This window comes from Cryptomeria japonica, chromosome 6, assembly GCF_030272615.1.
Source record: "Cryptomeria japonica chromosome 6, Sugi_1.0, whole genome shotgun sequence".
Classification (NCBI taxonomy): domain Eukaryota; kingdom Viridiplantae; phylum Streptophyta; class Pinopsida; order Cupressales; family Cupressaceae; genus Cryptomeria; species Cryptomeria japonica.
Window position 1 is genome coordinate 535664497 of NC_081410.1, and position 24738 is coordinate 535689234.

At 38.8% G+C, this 24738-nt stretch overlaps 1 protein-coding gene across 4 annotated transcripts in view; it reads left to right on the forward strand.

Annotated features, from left to right (window-relative positions):
* Nucleotides 1-21124, forward strand: part of LOC131068006 (uncharacterized) — a 94375-nt gene extending 73251 nt beyond the window's left edge. For 3 of the 4 annotated variants that reach the window (XM_059207470.1, XM_059207469.1, XM_058003196.2), the window contains one exon: nt 20301-21124. In XM_059207470.1, the coding sequence (XP_059063453.1) occupies nt 20301-20972 (672 nt within the window). In that variant the 3' untranslated portion in view covers nt 20973-21124. Of the gene's footprint in view, nt 1-19802; nt 19896-20300 lie in introns of all 4 variants that reach the window. The other variant, XM_058003199.2, reaches the window with a different exon arrangement.
* The last annotated feature ends 3614 nt before the right edge of the window (nt 21125-24738 follow it).

Below are 24738 nucleotides of genomic sequence, written 5' to 3' on the forward strand. Positions count from 1 at the left end.
ATTGTTTTGGTTAGTTGGCAACCGAGGGGTGGTCGTTGCGGTGTGACGGTCGGCACTCGCACCCCCTCGGTATCTTTATATACTTCGGAATGTAACTTGTAACACACAATTATGAATGGAATAACATCTCTTATACTTGTGTGATATCTATGGCGTTACTCTTTTGCGTTACGTACTTTATGTTTTAAGTTATTCACCCGAGAGGGCAAACACCTAGTTTATTCAATACCCAAGGTTCACATATTTGAGAGTTCAGGGATTTACAGGATGTCCTTACAGACTTCCAATTTATCCCACCAACAAAATGATGCTGCTTGAAGTTTTGAGACAGTTAGAGACATATGAAAGCTTCTAGAGAACAAAACACAAAATTGGAATTTCTTTTCCATTTTTTATTGGAAAAATGCTAAAATCTTGTTCAACAACACAAGTAGCTGAAGGTGCAAGGTTAGAGATGTAGTGGTATCTGTTTATCTTCTATTCATCCAGAGCTAATTTTGATCCTCATAACCATATTGGATTAGTGAATGGAGAAAAATACAAACACAGGATGGACCTTGAAGACTTTTGGGCCAATGCAGCGGATGGATTTGACATCAGAAATAGAATGTGGTCAAGATTACCTATGAATTTGATTGGGACAACTGGACTTTTCCGTGTGCCTGACCATTTAGAAGATGATGGAGAATACACAACAAAGATATGATGAGAACAAGCCACTTTCCGCAATAAGATGGTTTGATCCTAAGCTAGCAGATTTGGCCACCTTGATGAGACTAATTGTTAAATATACACAATGGTGGATTGATCAACAAGTCCAAGAGTTGAAACGAAGAAGTATGCCTCTTACTTACATATTGAGCATTATGGACTCATATTCTTTCAATAATGATGAAGCATCCCAAAGTGTTGAGCCACTAGAAAGTATAAATTCAAGGAAGAGAAAGGAAACAGTTGAAAGTTCTTCAAAAAAAGAGGAAAGAGAATTGTAAATGAAGGAGCTGTTGGAAAGAAGCAAAAATCAGGTCAACCTCATTCCTCCATCAGCGCCACATCCAAAAATTTGAATAATATATCAATTCCTGAGAATGAACCACTAAGTGAGATGAAAATCCCTTCCCCAATTCGTGAAGGAAGAAATGTGAAATCAATTCAATAGGAAGTTCAAGAGCAACCATTTGCTTCAAGTACGGAAATAATAGAAATGGAAAATGATGAGATTGATATCCTAGATGTTGAATTTCAAGAGGGAATGATTTCCGCTCCTCGGGGAGTTCAAGATAATCTAGGTGATGGGAACAATCAAGAAGATGAAGGTACTGAGCAGCCCACAATTCCTAATTGGCTCAAGGAGAGAATGAAAGTAAAGGTACCTATAGAAATTCAACAAGAAGATGACACAGTAGATTTCTTGGCCAGATTAGAAAAGGTTACAATAAAGAAAATAGCCAAGAAGTATTCCTTGATCCAAAATGACGATGCAGGATTTCGTTTAGTTCAAGTCGTTGTGCCAAAAGTTGATAAGGCAAAAGAAGATATTACTCCCGGAGAGTATGAAATAACAACTATCAACTTGGGCCCAACTACTAAGAAGCAAGAAGTTCAAGAACTAGATGATTCAGTTATGACAATTAAGAAAAGATTAGATAAAGAAATAGGAAAGAAAGAGGAATTTAAAAAAGAAAATGAGCAGCTGAGGAATTACATCCAGCACTTGATCAATCCTATTGCTCAAGGAGATGCAGTGGTTCCCCCGCCTTTGGCTCTTCCACAGGAAACAGTTGAAGACTTTGAAGAAATGAAGGTGACAACTAAAGAAACTGAGGAATGGATGGCAAACACCAATAATGAAGTTGTCACGTTTGTAGAGGAATTGATATTGACACATGGGCAAACTTCTTCATTCTTATCTAGAATTCAAGACATGGTGGAAATGTTGGAGCTTCTTCAAAATATTCAAGATAAAGTAATCCCATGCTTGAAGGTGCTGAAAGGAATTCCCAAACAAGAATTAATAGATGGACAAGTAATTGCTGCTGGAGATATCTATGACTTCAACACTTGGTATTGGGCATTGATAGCAAGAAATGAAGTTTTAGAAAAGGTGAAGGTTGATGGCGTCAAAATTGAAGAGCTGATTAAAGAAATTCAAAATAAGATTTTCCTTATGGCTGCTGATGTGCTTGGAAAGAAAGTAATTCGAGAAAATGAAATGAACGAGGAAATTTTGAAGGTCAAAGCTCAAGAGAATTTCTTCACTTTCACAGGACCGATCCTTTGGCAAAATTTGACGAAGGGATCCACCTTCTTTTCCATCAGTGATGCCTTTTAGAAACAAGAATTGAATTGGGAGAATGCTTTTGCCACCTATGTTGATGACTTGGACGTGATTGAATTCAAGATAAACATGATGCGGCATGTCACAATGGAAGAGGTTAATCCTCGTGTCTAGGTTCATCGAATATGCTGCCACAAAAAAGGGATAAGGATGCATTCTTCTAGAAGAAAGCCCCTATGATACGTCTTTCTTTTATTTGCTCTTGTTGGATAACTATTGTAAACCCTATTCAGGGTATCTGTGTTTCGATCTCGGCCATTGATCTCTGTTTGATTTGGGCCTTTTGTTAGTTTTCAAAAACTCTATAGATTGCACCCACTTTGTTTAGTTGTTTAAGTTGGCGAACCAAAGTGTGGTTTAGGTTCACCCAATCACTACTATCTCTTAAATTCCTAGGAATAGTATAGAATTCTTGAATCCTTTTCCTTTTTTCCTTTTTTTGAAATCCAAAAATCGAAAATCCCCCAAAAAAATAATAAAGAGTTTTCATAGCTGAAAGTTTTCATTGTGAATAAAATCTGCAAGTCCCCCTTGGATTACCAGCAAACATCACCAAATGAGCTATATCCAACATGAAAGTCGCTAGTTCGCAGTGTAAACCTTGGAATTGCCATATGATCGTCTTTGCAATCTTAGCATACGCAATGATTTTATTCAAGAGAGGATAGAGTGTCTTTTGGACATCTTTATTCTGTGTTCAATGTGTCATAAAACATGCACCAACAAGTACAGGTTCTCCACCATTAGGCCAACGTAGGAGTACTTTGCCCACATTGTTCAATTTTTCAATCTAGGGTTTTAGAGATGAAGAGTATTATGATTGGTGAATTCCTCAACATGCATTTATGAATTTGTAACAAACTAGAGACATCATTCAATTTGCTGTAAAGAACCATTTATAGTATCATTTCTGAATCAGATGAATCCACATGTACATAATAGTGTTCATGAAATCAGACTTTATAATATCATCGTAATATAGATACAATTGCATAATATATGCAATTATGGCTTGGGTGTAGATGTTACTAGACTGTCCAGGACACCTTGTTTGACTTGGAAATACTCTAGTTGTCATTTTCTAGTTAAATTTGCATCCAGCCTAAACACACCCCTAGTTGGTACTGGCAAAATAGACTCTAGGTATGGACAACAACTAAGAGCACTGTTGTTGCACCTCTATTTACAAGTGCACCCTATGAATCCCAAGGGATTTCTGGACATGACCTCCTCAAAAGGATGAATTTCTTGAACCAATGCTAGGGTTTGTTGGTGGTAGGGTCAAAACATTTGAAATGTCTCATAAATACCTCCAAGTTGTCCACAATGGTATTGATGAATACTAAGAGTGGGGGGGGTGAATTAGTATGCCAAAAATCTTTGCACTTAAACACTTTACAAGACTGATAGTAAACTGGTAAAATAGTTTAGCAGACAAACCGTTAGCACACATGCAAACCAAATAGCAAATAATGCATTCACCCACAAAAGCACAAACACCATAACACATGAGATTTTGGCGTGGAAACCCAAATGGGAAAAAACCACGGTGAGATGGAACTCACAAGTAACTATCTGCAGAATAGGAACCAGACCGGTTAAGGTCTTACAATGTTCTTTACCAGAACAGATCCTGTTAGGAATCTCAATCTCTGTTAGGAGATAAGTCCGATTAAAGACTACCTTGCTAGAGGATTTTAGATCCACAGATGTGAACCACCTTGTTAGAGGATTTACAAAGGCTTTTGGGCTACTCGGTTAAGGGCTATAGACTTGTCAAAGATGTGAGTAATCAACAAGTGTTTGATCTAGCAAATAGCACAGACTGCTCGGTTAGATCCTTGATAGCTCGTTCCTAATGCATTCCAGCATTACTTCAGTCTTCTACACATTCATATTCTCTCCAACTCCTCAACCACCTTAAACCCTAGCAACAACATAAACTTTCGCTACAGCCACATCAACAACCTAAAACCCTAGACATGATGTCCTTATAAAGGAATCTGGTTTCATGTCGGTCCAATAGGATTACATTACAATTTCCTAGGTTCAATGAACCTGGACATACTTGGTAACACGACACAAAAAGCACCGTTAAAGTGTCGGCACCGTCAAACAATCGGTGGATGGTAACTCATCACAAAATGCCGGTTGGTAACTCATCACAGAGTATTACCGGTTCATACAATATACCGGTTGCCGGTTTGTCAAAAATGAAGATTGGTAAAAATGTGTTATGCCGCTTTAATTCCTCGTACCGCTTGGGATCCACGAACCGCTTGGGGTCAACATGTCGCTTCAGACCGGGAAACACATTCTGCAAAACACCAATAGTCTAAAGACTATAATACAAAATTCCGGTTGGAACAAATACCGGTTGTGCTCTAACTCATACATATAAAGGGGATCTCAATGCAAGTGTGTGTCCATCAATGACAATGCGCATTTATTGTCTAAAGACTTATACAAAGAATCCGGTGTTTCAGATCTAATTTCTGAAGGCGACCAGTCATTAACACATAAATACTCAATTATTTCCTTTTCAACCGCTTCCTTTTCATCATCATTAAAGTCATCAAAATACTCAATTAAATCATGTAGCAATTTTCTCCTAATATTCTTTATTGTTCTTTGACAACGTGTCAAAGGTTTATAGGAAGAGATATCTATATTTACCGGTGCAGATGATGCCGGTTCATTCTTTGTCTTCTTTCTTGTCTGTCTCGCCTTCTTGGGCTGCTCCTCAGACATAGTTTCCTCTGAGTCCGGTGTATTGCTTTTTGTCTTCCTTTTCCTCTCGAAGACTTTAGCCGGTGCCGCTTCCGGTTTCTTCTTGGCCGGTGACCGTTTGGTCACTTTTGGACTTGCTGTTGTAATCGGTGCAGATGTGGATGGCACTTCTTTTCCCTTCTTCACTGAAGGCTCTTTTCCTTTCTTTGCTGGTGGTTCCTCAACCGGTGTTAACCTCTCTAGGTAGGTGCTGGTTCTCTTTGCCTTAGGATCAAGCGGTGAGGCAATAAGGGTAGAGGCATACCCTTCCAGCATATCATACATCACCTCATAGCCGATTGGCTCCACTTCTTCCACTCTAGGCTCAACAGCCTCCATTATGCATTGATCCACCTTGATGGTGAAACAGATATCGTCTTCATATTTCTTGACGATGTCACCTGATATTCTCATTCTTTGGCTCATTTTCCGTTTGAACTTATCAAAATACTTGTTCAGAACTTTAGGGTAACCGGTTCCCACTGCTTGCAAACTTTCCTTTATTTGTTTGGTAACCGGTTGGTCCGCCGACCACTGAATGTCTCCCACTCCTGGGAAGTATCCTTGAAAGTAAAAGAACAACCCAACCAATAGTTGTCCAAACTTGAACCTCAGTGCATTATCCTGTTTGATCGACTTCAGATTTAATAGGAGTTGCCTTTGTATACCGGTGCATAGGTCAAATGATGCATCCTCCTTGATCATCCGGTAAGCGGCATTTACCGCTGTAGTAGATACAGAGTTAATTTTGCTGGCTAAGAATGTCCGGTATCCAATCACCATACATGCATACTTCACCAGATCATCCTTGATAGAATTGACGGTCATACCTCGTGAGTCGCTCACTGAACCGGTGAGCTTGGACATTTCAGTTTTGCTTACCGTCCTTAGGGCTGGCACATCCCCTGTATTGCAGAAATCGGTGACGGCATGAATTGCTTGTGGTGTTATATCATGCATTCTTTCCAGGTACATCTTGTCACCATGAACTCTGCTCAGAATGATCCTAATGTGATCATCTGTGAAATCCTCCAGGAAATAAGCAGCATTGTGGAGCTTCTTCTTCTCCAAGATACTATACTCCGGTTCGATCTTTTTATCTTGTCCACAGAACAAACCTAGCTGGGAGTGGATAGCTAGAGACCCTAGGTCTTCAATCTTGCAATCTATGTAATCAGAAATCTCTTCTTCTACTATAACACCAGCCGGAACTTGTGATAGGGCATTATACTTAGACTTGCGTTGAATAAAACTTGCAGACTCGACAGATGCACTAGAATTGGTATGAGATGCGGAAGCCATGATAGAAACTTTAAAAATTGAGAAATACCTTTTGAAACACGTGAATTTAGGGCTTTTAGATTCTCCTTCACTTCACACTCCGTCGGTTGCAGAATCACCGCTTTGCGTTCTTCACTTGACTGTTTGCAATTTGAATTTGAATCTCCTTCGCGGTTTCTCAATTTCTCAAAATCTCAGCACAAATCACCTTTTCTTCGCTTTGCTCTTTGGAAAACTTTTCTTCGTTCGAAAACTGATAGTGAGAAATGATTTGAAAAATCGTTTTAAACATATTCCTCACCTACCACAATAAATGCTCCACTATTAGGGCATAAACCCTAATTTGCCTTTTACCGTTTCCAGTCTTCCACCAAATGACAGGTATCGCATACCGGTTAAGTTCTTTTACCGGTGTCAACCGGGGGTTCGAAACATTTCGCCGATTGCTCCCCCTAAGCTTTTTTGAAGCTTAGTTTGCCGGTTCCGTAATTTCCACACTAGGTGCAGAAATCGGTTCCTCTAGTAACACGATTGGTTTCTTCTTCCAGATTTTGTTTATATTTGCTTGAACAGTGTCAACATCAATGTTTCCTTCCGGAGTGACCGGTATATCATCAGATATGTTCTTTCTTGATCTACAGAATCTGGCAACGTGACCTAGTTTGTTGCAGTGATAGCAGACCAATCTAGGTGCTCCCCAAGGTCCATTGTTCATGTTTCCATTCTTCCTTCTGCATGTTGCAGCAGTGTGACCATGACCATGACAGACCATACAGTTTGCTCTCCATCCGGTTGCCGCTTGATAGCCACCGCTTCTTGGCTGATGATTGAAGGCATTAAACTGGTTGTGATTTCGGTTCACAAAAGGTTCAGGACCAACTCCTTGGGTCCTCTAAGGATATCTTCCAGTGTTGTTCATAACAGACCTGCATTCAGATGCTCTATGCCCATACTTGTTGCATGCATAACAGTTACCATTGAATCTATAGGATCTAGGCTTTTCATTTAGAAAATAAGGAAAATTGTTGTAAGCCTTACTCCTACACACATTGGCAGTATGTCCTTCTTTAAGACAGTTAAAGCAAACAGGTTTAAACTTTTGCTTACCTTTACCCTTTGATGCCGGTTGTTTCTTTGATGCTCCAGCATTTGTACCAGAGGTCTCACCTTCCTCATGACCGGAATAGCCAAGTCCATCAGTATTCTTGACTGGTTTGGCAGATTCAAGCTTTTGCTCTAGCTTGACAGTGCTCTTGTTGAACTTAGCAAGTATTTTCTTTGACTCAGAGAGTTCTTTGGAAATAGCAGCATTTGTTTCCATCAGGTTTTCATTCTCAGAGATGACATTGTTCAGTTCACCTTGCATGTCTTCCTTTTCCACTTTGCTTGCATGGAGTTGAGCAGTTAGGGCATTGATCTCTTGTTTCAGCTTGGAGATCTCATGATCTCTTTCTTTCACCAGATCTTCAGCTTTCTTCTGGTTCTCAAGCTCTTGACACATCCGGATAGTCAGTCCTTCCAGCTCCTTTCTTAGGTTGGAGTTTGATTCATTCAACTTATTTACTTCTCAATTAGGGCTTCCATGTCTGCTTCATCTGAAGAACTATTTTCAGATAGCTCCATCAGCTTTTCTGCATGTTCTCTCCTTTTTGCTTGAGACACCTTGTATTTGACCATACGATCATCATAGGCTTGCTCAGACTGAGTGAGCCGATGAGTAAGTTCCCTTATAGAGTATTCCCCCATATCTCTTTCCAAGTGGTTAAACGTATAGAAAGGTAGGCTCTGATACCAATTGATGAATACTAAGAGGGGGGGGTGAATTAGTATGCCAAAAATCTTTGCACTTAAACACTTTACAAGACTAACAGTAAACCGGTAAAACAGTTTAGCAGACAAACTGGTTAGCACACATGCAAACCAAATAGAAAATAATGCATTCACCCACAAAAGCACAAACACCATAACACATGAGATTTTGACGTGGAAACTTGTTGTGACGTATTCACACATCGCCCCATTGCAAATGGGGACCCCTGCTTTTTGCTTTTTAGGGTTTGTTTTCTGGGTCTTTTAGGTTTTAATCTGTTAGCTTTTGCATGGTGAGTGCTATCAGGAGGATCACTGGATAGCAGGCTTTGCTTGAGCTAGGGTGAGTCAGTTGATGCTCCAAGTTAAGGGCGTTTTTCAAGGTCTTCCTTAGGCTTGGTTTTGCTGGTGGTGTCCCGTTTGAGTTCGAAGAAGTCAGTGAGTGGTTGAGCAAATTTGGCTAAGGAATGGAAGGGATGAATCAAAGATCTAGCCTGTTGGTTGAAAATTTTGTACACTCGTGAAAGCAAACAAAATTGTGGCTTCAACCACAGGGTGTGAATATGAAACTCTCCTAATTAAGGGAAGGCTCCCCCTATCTATCTAAAACTGAAATAAAAACAGGATGGGACAACAGTCTTTCTTTTTCTTCAAGGAAGCCTATATCCTTTTCTCTCCTTAGAAAAGTGATAGCAAGAAAATGTATAATAATGGTAACAACTCAAATGAAAACGAGAGAAAGGAAATGAACCTGAAAGCTCAAAGACTCCCGTCACTTTCTTCGGGACGGGACAACAATATCAGGCTCAAAGATTTGACTATTGGAAGTCCTATCTACCCTTTGCTATACTAAATTTTACAATGAATAAAAGACAACAGCTCAAAGACTGGAATAATCTATTCTTTCAACACAAAGACAAGAACTAATGCAAGCTCAAAGACTTGCTGCTATTTCTTATCAAACAATAATTTTTCCTCAAGAATAGACGCAAGCTCAAAGACTTGCTGCTCCTTCTAGAGATTTTCCTATTTTAATTAATCTTCTCTACTTGCAGCTCAAAGACTTCAAATCAGATTAGACTAAGCTCCTTTAGAAACATTTTGTATGGAAGAAATAAAAAGATTCAAACTCAAACATGTAGCTCAAAGACTCAAAACTTGAGTAATCCTTCTTTATTATTCTTCAAAACTTTCAATTCACATACATAAGCTCAAAGACTTCTTGCTGTAAATTTGGCAGAGTTTTTACTTGCTTTCCAAAAGATATCGATTACAAAGGACCCTCTCTTCTATTTATAGGAGAGGAGCCTTGAGAAAAAGGTGGGAGGATCCTAACTAACTTGAGAAATTCCCTCAACCACCAAGACCTATTCAACAACTAATTATGACTTCATTAACTAACTAAGACTTATTCCAACTACAGTCCTAATCGGACACAACTTGTAGTTGCCTTACATGTAATTACAAAAGTGCAAGTAATGTGTAACTTGCGTTTTACAAAAAATACTTTTACATGTAACTTGTCAAAACAAAATTACAAATGCATAACTAAAATTATTCCATGTGTCTAAAGACACGACTCTAACTGCATCATCCTTTGTCTGTGATGATCTTCATGCTGCTTCAGGATGCAAGAACTTGAAGTACTCTGGATTGGTAAAGACATCTTGAACCGGAATGGGAACTTGCATCTTTGTCTTCTTGCTTGGGGTAGTACTATCTTTTCGGGAGGGAAAGGGTTGCCTTCCTCTTTTCATGTAATGACCATCTTTGTCTTGAAAGCATTCTATGCTCTAACCATGAATTGTTGTCGTATCTCTTCTTTGTATCATCCTCCAATCTTGAAATCTTCTTGCAAAATAAGGCCCATGCCTCAATCCATTGATTTGGTAGATCGTGTGTGCAAACCGGACTGACAAGGGAAGGGATAAATTGATGCAAAAATGGGCTCACAAGTGAATTTCGGGTTTTGGAAGCTGCATTACATGTGTGGGAAAAACAAGAGCATTAACTTGCAAATGTGGGAACAAACATGCAACTTCATATGTGTAATGGGTAACTACAAGTTTGCACTTGTAATTGGACCTTTAAAACTCATTTTCAAGTGTTTTTTGAGTGCATTTTGGATCAATTTCGGGTTCTGGATGGCTGACTGCAGGTAGACTTTAAATGGGGAAAATAAATGAATGTGTGAAATGAGTGGATGAAATGGTATGTACGGATGAGGGAATTGGAAGCGGATAGGTAAAAATGAATTTCAAGAAGATCACTTGGAACTTTGTCAATGCAAAAATGGGAAGAACTTTCAACTTGCAATCCGGATTTCAAAACCCGAAATTGGGAAGAACTTGATTTTTTCGTCATTGAAGCTGGATTTTTGGACTAAAGAAGGTTAAGTCTTTGTCCAAAAAGGGAAGAACACTCAAAACATTCCTCTTGCAAATGATTGGGAAGAACACATCAAGAGGTAGAACTCTTTACACTTGCAAATCTTTTTGCAAATTTGGGAAGAACACATCTTTTTTATTTTGAAACTTGATTTTTGGACCAAAGAAAATTAAGTCTTTGTCCAAAAAGGGAAGAACACTAATTTTCCTCTTACTTGCAATCGAGTTTTTAAAACCCGAATGCAAGTAAAGAAGGAGAAATTCCAAAGGGGAAGAACAACTTTGCTTTACAAATTTCTTTGTAAAATGGGGAATTTCCTCTCACAAAAACCGATTTTTGGGGAAGAACCAACCATTTACAAATTAGAAAAATGAAACAAGAAGAAAAGAAATCTTACCTTGCTCCAATCTGAAAATGCTTCTTCAACAAGATGATTAATCTTTGGAAGAAGAAAGGAAAACTCTTAAGTAAACACAAACCGCAATCCTCAAACCCTAGCCACGTTTTTGAAAAAATGCCCAAAACTGAAAAACGTGGCAGCAAATGCATGAGAAATGGCATGGAAAATGGCCAAGACTCTTTCTAACCTCAACGCCTTAGCATACCAAGCCAAAACGATTCATAACATTGCTGATTCGTGGCATTCCAAATGGCAAAAAAACGTGGTTTTTTGAAAAAACGTAGCTGCTATTATAAAACATAAAAACCAGCAATCTTAACCTCCATGTGGCGTGAAAGGTGTTTGAAATTGCATGGAAATAGGAAGGAATCCTAAACGCCTTCCTCCTCCAACAAATTTTCCACAAAAAATTGCTAAAAATCCTAAAAAAAAAATGTTTTTCCTTGCAAATCGGGTTTTTGGGAACAAATAGCAAGTTTAAAATGCATGAAACAATGAAAATCGGGTTTTTTGGAGGATATAACAAGTTTAAAATTTCACTTTTTCAACGTGTTAGGCAAAATCGGGATTTAGAAATGCAACTACAAGTTTAAAATCCTCAAAAATGCACTTTATGAGCAAAATCGGGTTTTAGAAAAGAAATTACAAGTTTAAAATCCTCAAAAATGCACTTTATGAGCAAAATCGGGTTTTAGAAAAGAAATTACAAGTAAAATTACTTGTAATAGGGAAATAAAATTCCCTTTACAAGTGATTTCACTTAAAACATGTAAAGGGGTTTTAAAATCCCATTTACAAGTTTTATTTTAACATTATAAAAACAACTTTAAGTTATAAAGACATGTCAAGGGGTTTTAAAATCCTATTTACAAGTTTTTAAACACTTAAAGTCAAGCTACTGGTAAAACCCCCATTACAAGTTTTATAAAAACTTGCAATTGGAGAAAAATTCCCCTACAAGCCTAAAAGCTTCAAGGGAGGTTTGAAAAACAAATTACCAGTTACTGGTAATCATCGAAAAATTCCCCTACATTGAAGCAAAAACATAGCAAACGGACTCAAAACGCGACGAAATTCGAAACGTAGCTTGGGGATGGATCAACGATCGATCCAGCCCAAGGATGGGGCGAATTTATGCCTCAGGAAGCGTGCCATAGAGTAAAATCTTCAACTTGCAGTGACTGTTCTGAAACCCGAAATTGCACAGAAAGCTAGGAAAAGGAAGATCAAAACTCACCAAAACTTGGACAATGATGGCAAAGACACCCCCCAATGATTTGACACTATCAAATGTGAGTTTTGTACCTCGTAAAACGTGCCTTGGAGACAAAAATGACACTTTTTAGGCAAAAATTTGTAGGGGTTGTCACATTTTTGAGAATCCAAAAATGTGGACAACATAGCCTAGGACAAATTCAAGCCAGTTTGAAGGTGAATTGAGCCTAGAATGGGAATTTCGCTCCTGACCCTTCCAAAGGGTCCAGAGCGAAATTCATGTAAAACCCTATTTTCCACAAAAACTGGAGCTATATGTCAACCTAAAGGAGAAATTTGCATGATCATGAGGAAAGGGGGCCTAATGAAGTTTGTCCAAGGTGTGAGGAGGAGAAAATATGTGAGAAATTGGCTCAAAAGGTGAATTTCGCTCCTGACCCTTCCAAAGGGTCCAAAGTGAAATTCATATTTCCTCTATTGTGCTTCTTAGCTTGACCAAGTTAGGAGCTTCTAAGGCATGATTTGGTAGGTTTTAGTGCATATTTGCCTTGAAGAGGAATTTTTGGACCTCAAGATGATGAAAGCTAGCCAAAAATGAGAATTTCGCTCCTGACCCTTCCAAAGGGTCCAGAGCGAAATCTCCCTGTCTTGCCTTCCTTGGCCCTGAAAACCCAGTTGGACCTTGCCTAGACCAAGTTGGGTGATGGAATATCTTGACAGTGAAAGAAGGAAGTTGAATTGATCAAGTTTGATGGAGAATGGAGTGAACCAAGGTGGGATTTTGGCCAAGATTGTGATTTTCGCTCCTGACCCTTCCAAAGGGTCTAGAGCGAAAATCCTTGTGCACCTCAATTTATCACTTGTCAAGACCAAATTCCTAGTTTTTGAGGCATGTGTGAAGGTGTTTGTGAATGTTCTAACCTTAAGAGGTGAGTAAAGGTGGATGAGGTGAAGATTTTAGCCAAGAATTAGAATTTCGCTCCTGACCCTTCCAAAGGGTCCAGAGCGAAATTCTTGAAAGCACTCATTTTTCCTTTAGCCAAAGTCAGGACCAAGGTGGAGATGCATGAGGAAGGATCTTTGTTTGCCTCCCAAAGAGGGTGAAAGTTGGAAAAGTCAAGGATCAAACCCAAAACATGATTTTCGCTCCTGACCCTTCCAAAGGGTCCAGAGCGAAAATCTTTGTAGCCCATTTTTCCTTCCCAATTTTGGCTAAGTGTTGGTTTCTAGGGCATGTTTGGGGGTGAATTGGTATGTTCTTGCTTTGAGATGGAGTTGGTTGATTTTGAAGAGCAAGATTTTGGCTTAAAGGAGAATTTCGCTCCTGACCCTTCCAAAGGGTCCAAAGCGAAATTCATCATAAACCTCATTTGTTGCCTTGAATGGTCTTGAAATCTTGTTCCTTAGGTGGAAAATGGTCTAACTTTGCTTCTTGAAGTGGTTTGAAGTTTGAAAAGTGAGTAATCTAGCCTAGAATGAGATTTTCACTCCTGACCCTTCCAAAGGGTCCAGAGCGAAAATCTTCTTAAAGCTCATTTCCTCCTAAATTTGACTAAATTTTGATTTTCAGAGTATCTCGAAAGGAAAGATGGACATCTTGTAGCCTTTGGAATGTTTGAAAGCATTGAAAAATGAAGGATTTTGGACCAAAAAGGAAATTTCGCTCCTGACCCTTCCAAAGGGTCCAGAGCGAAATCCCTAAAAACTCTTATTTTTGCATTGAAGGAGGTCAAGTCCTTGGTCTTTTATGGCATGGATGGAAGTGAGATAGCTTGTCTTTGCCTCTTGGGGTTGTTTTGAAAGGGAGTAATGAAGAATTTAGCCTAAATCAAGATTTTCGCTCTTGACCCTTCCAAAGGGTCGAGAGCGAAAATCTTCCTAAGATGCATTTCTTTCCTTGTTTGACTAAGATTTGGTGTCCAAGACATGATGAGAAGGAGAAAGAACATGATATAGCCTTTGAGAGTGTTTGGTAAAGTTGAAAATGAAGGATTTTAGCCAGGAAAGGAAATTTCGCTCCTGACCCTTCCAAAGGGTCCAGAGCAAAATTCCTTACAAGCCTACCCTTTTGACCTTTCCTGGGCTTGAAACCTTGTTCCTAGGGCAATGAAAGATGAAATTCTACCTTGCAAAGAAGTTTCAAGTTGAAAGAATGATGATTTTTGGTCAAGAATGAGATTTTCGCTCTTGACCCTTCCAAAGGGTCCAGAGCGAATTTTCTCAAAACCTCTCTTTGCTATCAATTTTTTGCTAGATCAAGTGTGGGATAAGGTAAAATCAAGGAGAATTTGCCCCTGAGAGTGACTTTAAGTTGCTAGAAACCATGAAAGATGAAGGAATTGAGCCTAAAAGTGATTTTCGCTCCTGACCCTTCCAAAGGGTCTAGAGCGAAAATCCTAAAAAACATCTTTTCTTCCAATTTGAGCAAAGTCAAATGTGGACAAGGGTGCGAGAAGTCATTTAGATTGCCTTAGAGTGGATTTTGGTCGCCAAGAATGCAAATTTTGAAGCCAAAATGAGAATTTCGCTCCTGACCCTTCCAAAGGGTCCAGAGCGAAATTCCTAGAATCACCCTTTTTTCCTTGCAAATGAAGTCAAGTTTTTGGTTTTTATACCCTGGAGAGGAGTGAGGCAAGGTGTTCTAAGTCTTGGAGGTGATTTGAAGTTGAAAGGATGGCGAAATAGCCCTAAAACAAGATTTTCGCTCCTGACCCTTCCAAAGGGTCCAGAGCGAAAATCCCAAAATCTACCTATTCCTTTCAAATTTATGCTAAACTATGCCTAGGCCAAGGTGAAAGATGCCCTTGAGATTGCCCTTGAGTTGATGGTTGTCTCCAAAAATGATGATTTTAGGCCAGAGGAGGAAAATCGCTCCTGACCCTTCCAAAGGGTCCAGGGCGAAAATCCTTCAATCACCTATTTTGCCTTGCAAAATCAAGTTAATCTTGGGTTGGATGAAAGAAGAGAAGTATTTCCTTGCCTTGTGAGGTGGATTGAAGTTGAAATGATGAAGAAGTGAACTACAAGCAAGAAATTCGCTCCTGACCCTTCCAAAGGGTCCAGAGCAAAAAACACTAAAACCATCCTTTTCTCCAAATTTTGTGCTAACTCAGGCCTATAGTAGGGTGAGAGAAGCTATTTAGAATGCCTTGGAAAGATGTTTCACCTTCAAAAATGTGAATTTTGAGCTAAAATTGGAATTTCGCTCCTGACCCTTCCAAAGGGTCCAGAGCGAAATTCATCAAAATCCCTATTTTCTCCTTGTGTCAAGTCAAGACTTTGAGTCCTAAGGCGTAGTTGAGGCTGAAATGATGTTTCTTTGCTCTGTAGGATGAATTGAAGTGAAGGAGATGAGGAATTAAGACCTAAAGCTTGAATTTCGCTCCTGACCCTTCCAAAGGGTCCAGAGCGAAATTCTTAAAACCTCCATTTTTGCCCCAAATTTACATCAAGCTTGGTGTTGGTTGAGAATGAGGACGTCCTTGGACATGTATCTAAGCAAGTATGATCACAAGGTGAGAAGAATTTGAGCCAGGAATGCAAAATTCGCTCCTGATCCTTCCAAAGGGTCCAGGGTGAAATTCTTATGGAGCCTGTCCTTGGAAAGAATTTTAAGCAAACTTCATTTTGATATCTTCTTGTTGATGATTTAAGGTAGGAAATGCTATGTTGAAATGAATTTATTATGTGTCCTTAATCATCTTTTTGTTTGTCTTGCAGTTAAAAGGGGACCAGGGCAAGACAAGGACGACCTTCTCCAATTTGGCATCATCAAGGACGACCTTCTCCGGTCTTGCATCATCAGGGATGACCTCTTCCAGTCCAGCATTCGAAGGAAAGGTACACCATCCATCCTGCACATCGAAGACAAAGGAAGTTAAAGCAAGGGTTCGTTGAAGAAGCAGACAGTTTCAAAAGAGTTAATTAAAGCTAGCTTCTCAGCAACATTAAATTGAATATCTACCAAGTTACAAGTGTCAGACAAGGTGGCATCCTAGTCATCACTCCTCCAGTTGGATTGGTCCACCTCAGCGTGTCCAGATTCAATGTACCTGGCTCATCAAAATGACACAAACTTCGATGTACCTACCTTGACTATCCATTGGTCGAATATTCCAGAGAAGACATGTGTCCAAATAATGCAATTATTTCATTGGCCAGAATTGAGTTTGTTGTAACAAACCCTAATTAGGGTTTTCATTGTAAGATCTCGCCCATTGATCTCAAGTTGATCTGAGCCATCGAATTGTATTGAGGGCACTATATAAGCCCTAGCTCCTCATTTGTAAAGGCTAATAGTTAGTCAATAGTTGATAGTAGGTGAATAGTTAGCTAATAGTGAATAGTCAGTTGATAGAATAGCAATTAGAGTAGAATAGCAAGAGAAGGCAAAGATTGTTGCCAAGATGTTGTTGTAAAAGACTTGTAAAACTTCATTGAAAAAATGGTGAAATCTATGGGTCGATTCAACAATTTGCATGGTCTTTATACTTCTCAGATTTGATTTTATGTTATTAGATGAGTGGAAGAAATGTGTTTGATTGATGGTGAAATTTGTATATACATACTACTAGTAGTTTGTTGATTGCAGACTTGCCTTGTGTAGTCAACTGGAATCATTCAGCTTAAGCTTAACTTCAATTGTCGCTTCTTCACTAATATGCATCAACCTGATGGTGTCTATGCTTATAGCGATGATCTGAACATCATAAAACTTTCCTCCGAAGATCGCACTAACCTTGTGGAGATGGTCCTGGGATGTCAAAACAAGACTTAGTTAGAATTTCACCAAAGGTTATTCATTGCTCCTACATTCTTAGTGTCAGAATTAGATCCTTTCCTCGCCCTCATCCTTTTTCTTTTTTTTTTCAAAATCAAGTGTAAGTCCCCTTGTGATTCCAGCAAAATCACATCATACCACAAAGAGCTTATCCACAAGTAGAGAACCCACATAACAGAACCTTGAAGTTTCTCCGATTAATCCTTTTTGCGATATCTTCAGCATTCGAAAACTTTACTCAAGAGAGGATAAGGTACCCTTAGGTATTTTATTCTGTGTTCGCATGTGCATAAAAAACGCATCAACAAAACCCAAATGGGAAAAAACCACGGTGAGATGGAACTCACAAGTAACTATCTGCAGAATAGGAACCAGACCGGTTAAGGTCTTACAATGTTTTTTACCAGAACAGATCCTGTTAGAAATCTCAATCTCTGTTAGGAGATAAGTCCGATTAAAGACTACCTTGCTAGAGGATTTTAGATCCACAGATGTGAACCACCTTGTTAGAGGATTTACAAAGGCTTTTGGGCCTACCCGGTTAAGGGCTATAGACTTGTCAAAGATGTGAGTAATCAACAAGTGTTTGATCTAGTAAATAGCACAGACTGCTCGGTTAGATCCTTGATAGCTCGTTCCTAATGCATTCCAGCATTACTTCAGTCTTCTACACATTCATATTCTCTCCAACTCCTCAACCACCTTAAACCCTAGCAACAACATAAACTTTCGCTACAGCCACATCAACAACCTAAAACCCTAGACATGATGTCCTTATAAAGGAATCTGGTTTCATGTTGGTCCAATAGGATTACATTACAATTTCCTAGGTTTAATGAACCTGGACATACTTGGTAACACGACACAAAAAGCACCGTTAAAGTGTTGGCATCGTCAAACAATCGGTGGATGGTAACTCATCACAAAATGCCGGTTGGTAACTCATCACAGAGTATTACCGGTTCATACAATATACCGGTTGCCAGTTTGTCAAAAATGAAGACTGGTAAAAATGTGTTATGCCGCTTTAATTCCTCGTACCGCTTGGGATCCACGAACCGCTTGGGGTCAACATGCTGCTTCAGACCGGGAAACACATTCTGCAAAACACCAATAGTCTAAAAACTGTAATACAACATTCCGGTTGGAACAAATACCGGTTGTGCTCTAACTCATACATATAAAGGGGATCTCAATGCAAGTGTGTGTCCATCAATGACAATCACAACATAAACATCAAAAATGCCAACAGGTATTTGCTAGGGCTGATCTTGGCAGTATATTCCATGAATTTGAACAGATTTCTCTAGTGGCACTCCTTACCTCTTGCAAGTCAATTATCTAGGTTTTCTGTCCTTGATTGATTGCTCACAATCTTGCAAAAGAAGGAAAATTTATCAAAATTTGATACTCCAAAAATCTCCACTTCATACCTTTTTGGGATTGGTCATAAGGGCCCAAAAGTGGCACCTTCATTTGAAATCTAAAAATTATTTTATTTTTAATTAAATTTATATTTATATTAGATATATAGTTTAGTGTTAAGAAACACCTTTATTTTTAAATAATATTATCCTCGTTGAGGAGGGGACACATGACAGTCCTCCCTGCCCAAATATTGCTTGTCCTCAAGCAATGATAACTCTTGGGACATTAATATTTTAAGGTTAGGATCCCAATTTATCTTTCTCTTCCTTCTTCCTCTCATCCTCTTGTTTATGGGCCTCTATCAAATGTTTCTTATCAAGAAGAAGATAATTTGTTACATCAATGCCCCAAGTTGCAAGGTTTTTTTACCTCATGTTGCAGAGGCTTTTCTTCAACAGTCTCCTCAAGTACAAAGTTTGGTTTCATCAGATCAATTGATGATTCAGTAGCTTCAATTCCTGCCAATATTGTACAGTGGCTATTCTGTATTGTCTGCTTACGATACACTTGTAATCTTGTCGTAAGATCTTCATAGGTCACATCTGACTTGATTGTATACTAATCAATGCATGAAAAAATGACAAATGCTAAATGAAATTTTGCATGATTTAATTATATCTAATTCAATGCTTGTTAAGGATTCACATCTCTTACAGAGTTGCCAGTATAAGATAAGGAGCTCCAATATCTAATCTTTAATCATTGGTGGTTTCAATCTGGTGATGGGGCACAAAGTGGCCTGAAATGTCAATCGATCTTTTCTTCCTTTGCAATTTCTCTTAAATTGTGGCTTGAGGTCTTTAGTATGTACAGATCCTGGAACCTATTACAGATAATATCTTGAAGGAGGTGCAGGGTGCCAACTTCCAATTTGATCTTTTAACATTACCTAGTTATATATGTCAGAGGCTGGAAAATTTTTCTCAGGCCTATTAGGTGAGAGAAAGGGATCACAGTTCTTTAAGCAAGTGACTATGGATATCGCTCTGAAGTTCCTCTGATAAAGGTCCATCTACCCGTTGTAAATCCTCAAGGATGTTGCTTCCATATGTCAAATTTAAATAGGAGATCATAGGAAATTTTGTTTGGATATTAAAATAGCATCAGATGTTTGATTTCTTTTTGGTATGTCTGTGGCCTTTTGAAATTAACTATTGCACTTAGTGAACATGAATCTTTTTATAGAAGCAATATTTTATCATCCAAGTATTGTCATTTATAATTCTGAGATTTCCAAAATCATGTTTAATGGATCATTCCAAGCCTTCAACTAATGGTATTTAAGTCTACTAATAATTGTACAATAAATTGACAAAACATAAAGAAACGAAATAGAATGTTGAGCGTCTAGAGTTAACAAGTTGCTAAGACTGACTGGATTGTGCCTAATGCAGTATTCTATGTAGTTGAAAACAAATGCAGCTCCTGCACCGCCATTCAGTCATCTAGATGTTATGCAAAAGTTGTCAAATATCAGGATGACTACGGTACTGAGAAACTCATCTTTTTTGCCATAAATTCTTCCATGCTTTTTTGGATTGTTTCGCTAACAGAATCCAGGTATAGTTATTCATTCAGGTGGTCCTGGTTAGTAGGAGTGCACTAATCTAAAAGCTTCTAGACATCATGGGCTTTGTGCTAACACAGTTACGAAGGCTCAGAAAAATGCACATGCTTTAAAAACTCTTTATAGATATCTAAGTGAAAATATCTTTCGTTAAGTTTGACTAATTACGGTAATTAAACTTGAAAATATACAAGCTAGCATAACCTTTTGTAGAACATGTTCATTTTTTTTTTCATTTTATATTATTTTCAAAATTCTAAGTCAAATGATTTGATTCTATGCATTTATTGACCTCTCTTTTGTAACATGTCTTGCTCTTATGAAGGCTGGCGCTAGAATGGGGTGTTCAGTTGGTGCCTCAAATAAGTGCAAACCTCCGTGGTGGAAATATCTATTTCACATTGGAAAGGTAAGTAGTGATCAAATTGCTGAGAGGGAGGCGTGTGAAGAACATGAGATGAAAACTTGTGTTCTAGCTTCACGGGATGCTTGTATAAAGTATGCAAAAGACACCTGCAGACCAACATTTGAAAATGCACGCATTGCCAAGCCAAATCAGAACATTGATTCAATATTTACAACCCAGAACTACAAAACAGTGAATTGTTGGAATAGCAAGTCCGGTGTCAAATCAGACAAGAGACTTGATGGTAAACTTGAGGAACCGATATGCTCATCTGAATCTGATTTGTCAAGCACTAAAAAAAGAGAATTTGAAACAACTTATCGCGGAAGGACTTTGCTAGGTGAAGCTAGCTCTGAAAGGCACCAAGAAGGGCTAGTTAGGGTTGAAGGTTCAATTCAAACCAATGAAGTTGGAACACATGGAGATGGTAGGGAGGGAGGTTTGGCACAACCCAAGATTGTATCTACACAAAGCAAGCCTTCAAATGATGTAGGAAAGGTCACAAAACCAGGTTTACCATTTTTGAACTATTTACAGCAGCAGATAATAACTAAATTGAATGATATAAAATTTGGCCGAAATGGGTCATAATTGTTCTGGTGGGTTGGGTCTTGTTATTTTATTTTTGCATGACACTATTTCTCATGACTTTTTTTCTAATCACTGACTGCCTCTACTTTTTAGGGGTTGATTCTTGTGTTTGCTATCAATGCACTTATCGTACTAAGCTTTACAAACTAAAATGAAGGTCTCTCTCTTGCATTTATTTTGTGAATAATTTTCAATAATGCAAGACATATTAAAATACTTCACATAATTAGGCTATTAGCTTCATATGAAATGGTTGAATTGTTTCTTAGATTCATACATCTCAAGATCAATATTACTGATAAATATTGATTGTTGCAAATGTTGTTAAAATAAGAGAGAATAGTTGGGAGGAGAGGTTCAAAATGAGCTTTATTTTCTATTTGGTAAACGTGTGCACTATCAAACAGCAATTAGAAGATCTATATTTTATTTTTGATTGGTCAATAGTACAATTTTATTAATAAAGAACAAAATTACATCTCCATCATCATAGTCCATATTCGAAATATCCATGCAACCAAACCCAAAAATAGATAAAAACCCCTACAACTTAGCACATAGCCGAGATATCAACCACCCCTAAACGTCTACAGTAAAACAACAAGTGTTTACAGAGTTTACAATTTCAATCCAAAATAACAGAGCGACTGTGAAATCAAAAAGACAAACAATCAACTTGCTCTTATGAGTTCCTTGCCTTTCCCATCATCATTCTGGTCTCCATCCTGTGGTTCCTCGGGGATGTCCAGGTCATCATTATCCTCTGGAGGGAAGCCAATCCACAGGGTGTGCTTTGTCGGCCTCTTCCTCGAGTGCCTCGGTTGACCTCGCTTCTGTTTGAAGAGGAAGCAGTACTTGCATCTGTGGATTTCTGATCGTGAGGACCCCATTTCTCCAGTTCATGCCTGATATCTTGTCTTTCCCATGCCTTCAAGTATTCTGCTATCCCATGCATACCCACTTGCGCCGACGCACGACGCACCTCCTTATTGCAATTCGCACTCCATAGCAGATAAGGACGTAGGGGGGGGGGGGTGGGGTGGTGAAGTTCACTCATGTGGAGCCAAGCACCATCTAGGCAAATGAAGCCCATCCTATCATGTGACATCTGCATGAAATTCTCAAATCCTCCACACAATTCGTCTCTCACACAGCTCGTTACAATCCACCAAACCTTTTCCTTGCTCACCAATTTTAAAACACTAGGATGCAAATATTGATGCTATATCGGCATTCGTGCGTTATTTATACTGAGCTCGCAGGTATTCATCACCCAAAACTATTTTCACTCGGGTGAGAAATTCCTTCTCCTCGAACCTGAACACATTAGAAAGCCTCTCGTAAAAAATTTGGCCCCAAAAGGCCACCATCGGTCTGGATGCTTGTAGCGAAAAGTTGGGCTCCATGATCAACGGGTGTCATGAGGCACCAATTGCGATTTGAGTTGGCCGCACCTCAATTCCAGACTCACCAAGCACTCCCTCCACCTCGATGCACCTTGAGCATTAAGCTTGTAGTGTAAGCTAAGGCAAGACTCAAAGAGACGGCTTGCCTTATATGTCATAAATGAACCTCGCCATACAAAGGTGGCAACATGTGTGGTTAATAACTCCGCCATTAATTCACACACAAAGTACAGTGTGTTAGGAAGTTGCTGCCACCTTCGCCATACTACGCAGCCTTCCTCTGCGATCACACCCGCCCAAGATATGGTGAGGATTTCTTAGAAGTGTGCGACCAATGAGCTGCATCGCCGTACGCGGTCTGACATGCATTTAAAGCTCAAATTTGTCCCTTTTCACCATATTGCACCTCCCACAAGTATCAGGCAAATACAACACCGAGTTCAAATTTGAAAACTCAACCATTCATTTCATATTGTAGCCATTGGTCAGGTAAGTATCAATTCTGACTTTGCCTACTTGTAAATCGAAGGCTTGATTGGCACACAAGTTAGCTTCCTTATATCCATCTCTGAGTACATGGGAAATTTTGAAACTTTGGAAAGAAGTAAGGAGTTCTTTAATGCCTTGAATTTCTCTATCTATCTTCCAGTTTTGTGCTTCACCCCTAATAATGGCATGGGTTATGATTTGAGAGTCCCCTTCCAGATGAATTTTCACCACACCAATCCTTCCCGCCGATTGGACCGCCATCAAAGCAGCTTTTGCTTCAGCTTCATTGTTTGTTCCCAGGGGTAGACACTGTTTGCCTCTAGCAATGACTTCACCATTTCAATCCTTAGCCACACAACCCACACTAGAGGGGCCTGGGTTACCACGTGCTACGCCATCAAAGTTGGGTTTAATCCAACTAGGTTCCGGAAGACGCCGAGTAGATATCTTTTCTTGAGAAATGCTAGGATTAACCTTAAAAGACCCATTAACAGGTAATTAGAAGATCTATATTTGCAATCCAAAGCTTGTCAGATTTACTCCATTGGAACATTCATTTGAGTGAAATTTCAGATTGGCATTTTTTCAAGTATGAAAGATATGCAGGGATAAGGTAATCTTTGTGGACGGACACCATAGAAGAAACTAGAATTGCTAGATTAAGTCATATTCTAAACTCTCTTGGACGTTTTGATACAATTTAAATGTGAACGGACTTCTATTTTATGCACTCCTATCAAGATGGAAAGGATCAAGTTTAAATAGTTGTAAGAGTGCATTTTTCTAATATGCTGTCTCTTCGTTTATGAAGCTGAAGCTTCATCTGATTAAGTTTGAGATTGGTTTTAGAGTGCAATCAGCTTCAGGTAAGTGATATGCTGGAAGCTGAATTGAAGGATGAGTATTTGTCCTCTTCGAATTTCATATGGATTTGAGAGGGTATATGGTTGAAATTAATATACATTGGATGAATTGTAATTTGATTATAATATATGTTCTAATTCTATTATAGAGAATCTAAGAGGTTTGTAGAACCCTTGTAATGTTGAATTCCATGCAATGTAAATTCTCTATAACCGTGTGATTAGCTAAGGCAGCAGTGGTCTGGAAACTATTTGGGAAGAAGCATGGAGATTCAAGAAATATTTTGTAGGATTTTACTCCATGTGACAGAGACGACTTCATCTCCAAATCAACTCGTCCCGACATGTTTGTGCTGATGAACTCTCCCTGAAACAGAAATACAAAAGGGGCAAGTTTGGTATTGATGAACTCTTCCCATATATGTTTGTTCAGGTCTGTACTTTGTCCTGAATATGACGGTGAAATGAACTGCTCATGTTGGAGTATGGTCTGGTTGCGTTGTTGTGTATTGGGTTACTTAAAGGAGCACTGAGCATGTCTTAGGCAAAAGCGAGCATCAAAGGGATTGTTAGTAGTCATATGGAAATCTAAGTTTAATTCCCAGCACACTTAAAGGAGATGACATCTGAGAACATAGTTGTGGAGATGTAGAACAATGGAGATAGATATGGCTGGATACCATAGCCTTGTGAGCTTATAACACTGCAATTATTATTGATATTGAATGGGAGTTAAACACTTTTTGTTTGGAGTTTTGTGACATTCAATTTATTTAGTGTAAATCTGTGTTTACTTTTATGTGCTGGAATTTATTATCTTTCCATGTTTACGTGTTCATTTCTGAATTCTTTCTTCAAATCTTGCAATATGGCCAATCCAATGAACAAATATGCACAGACACTATATTAATTTTGCATAAAGCAGTCATAAGGCTAGATTAAATTCACGTTAAAGAATTAGACGTTGGTCTACTAGATCTAATTGTGAACAAAGAACATAATTTTGTG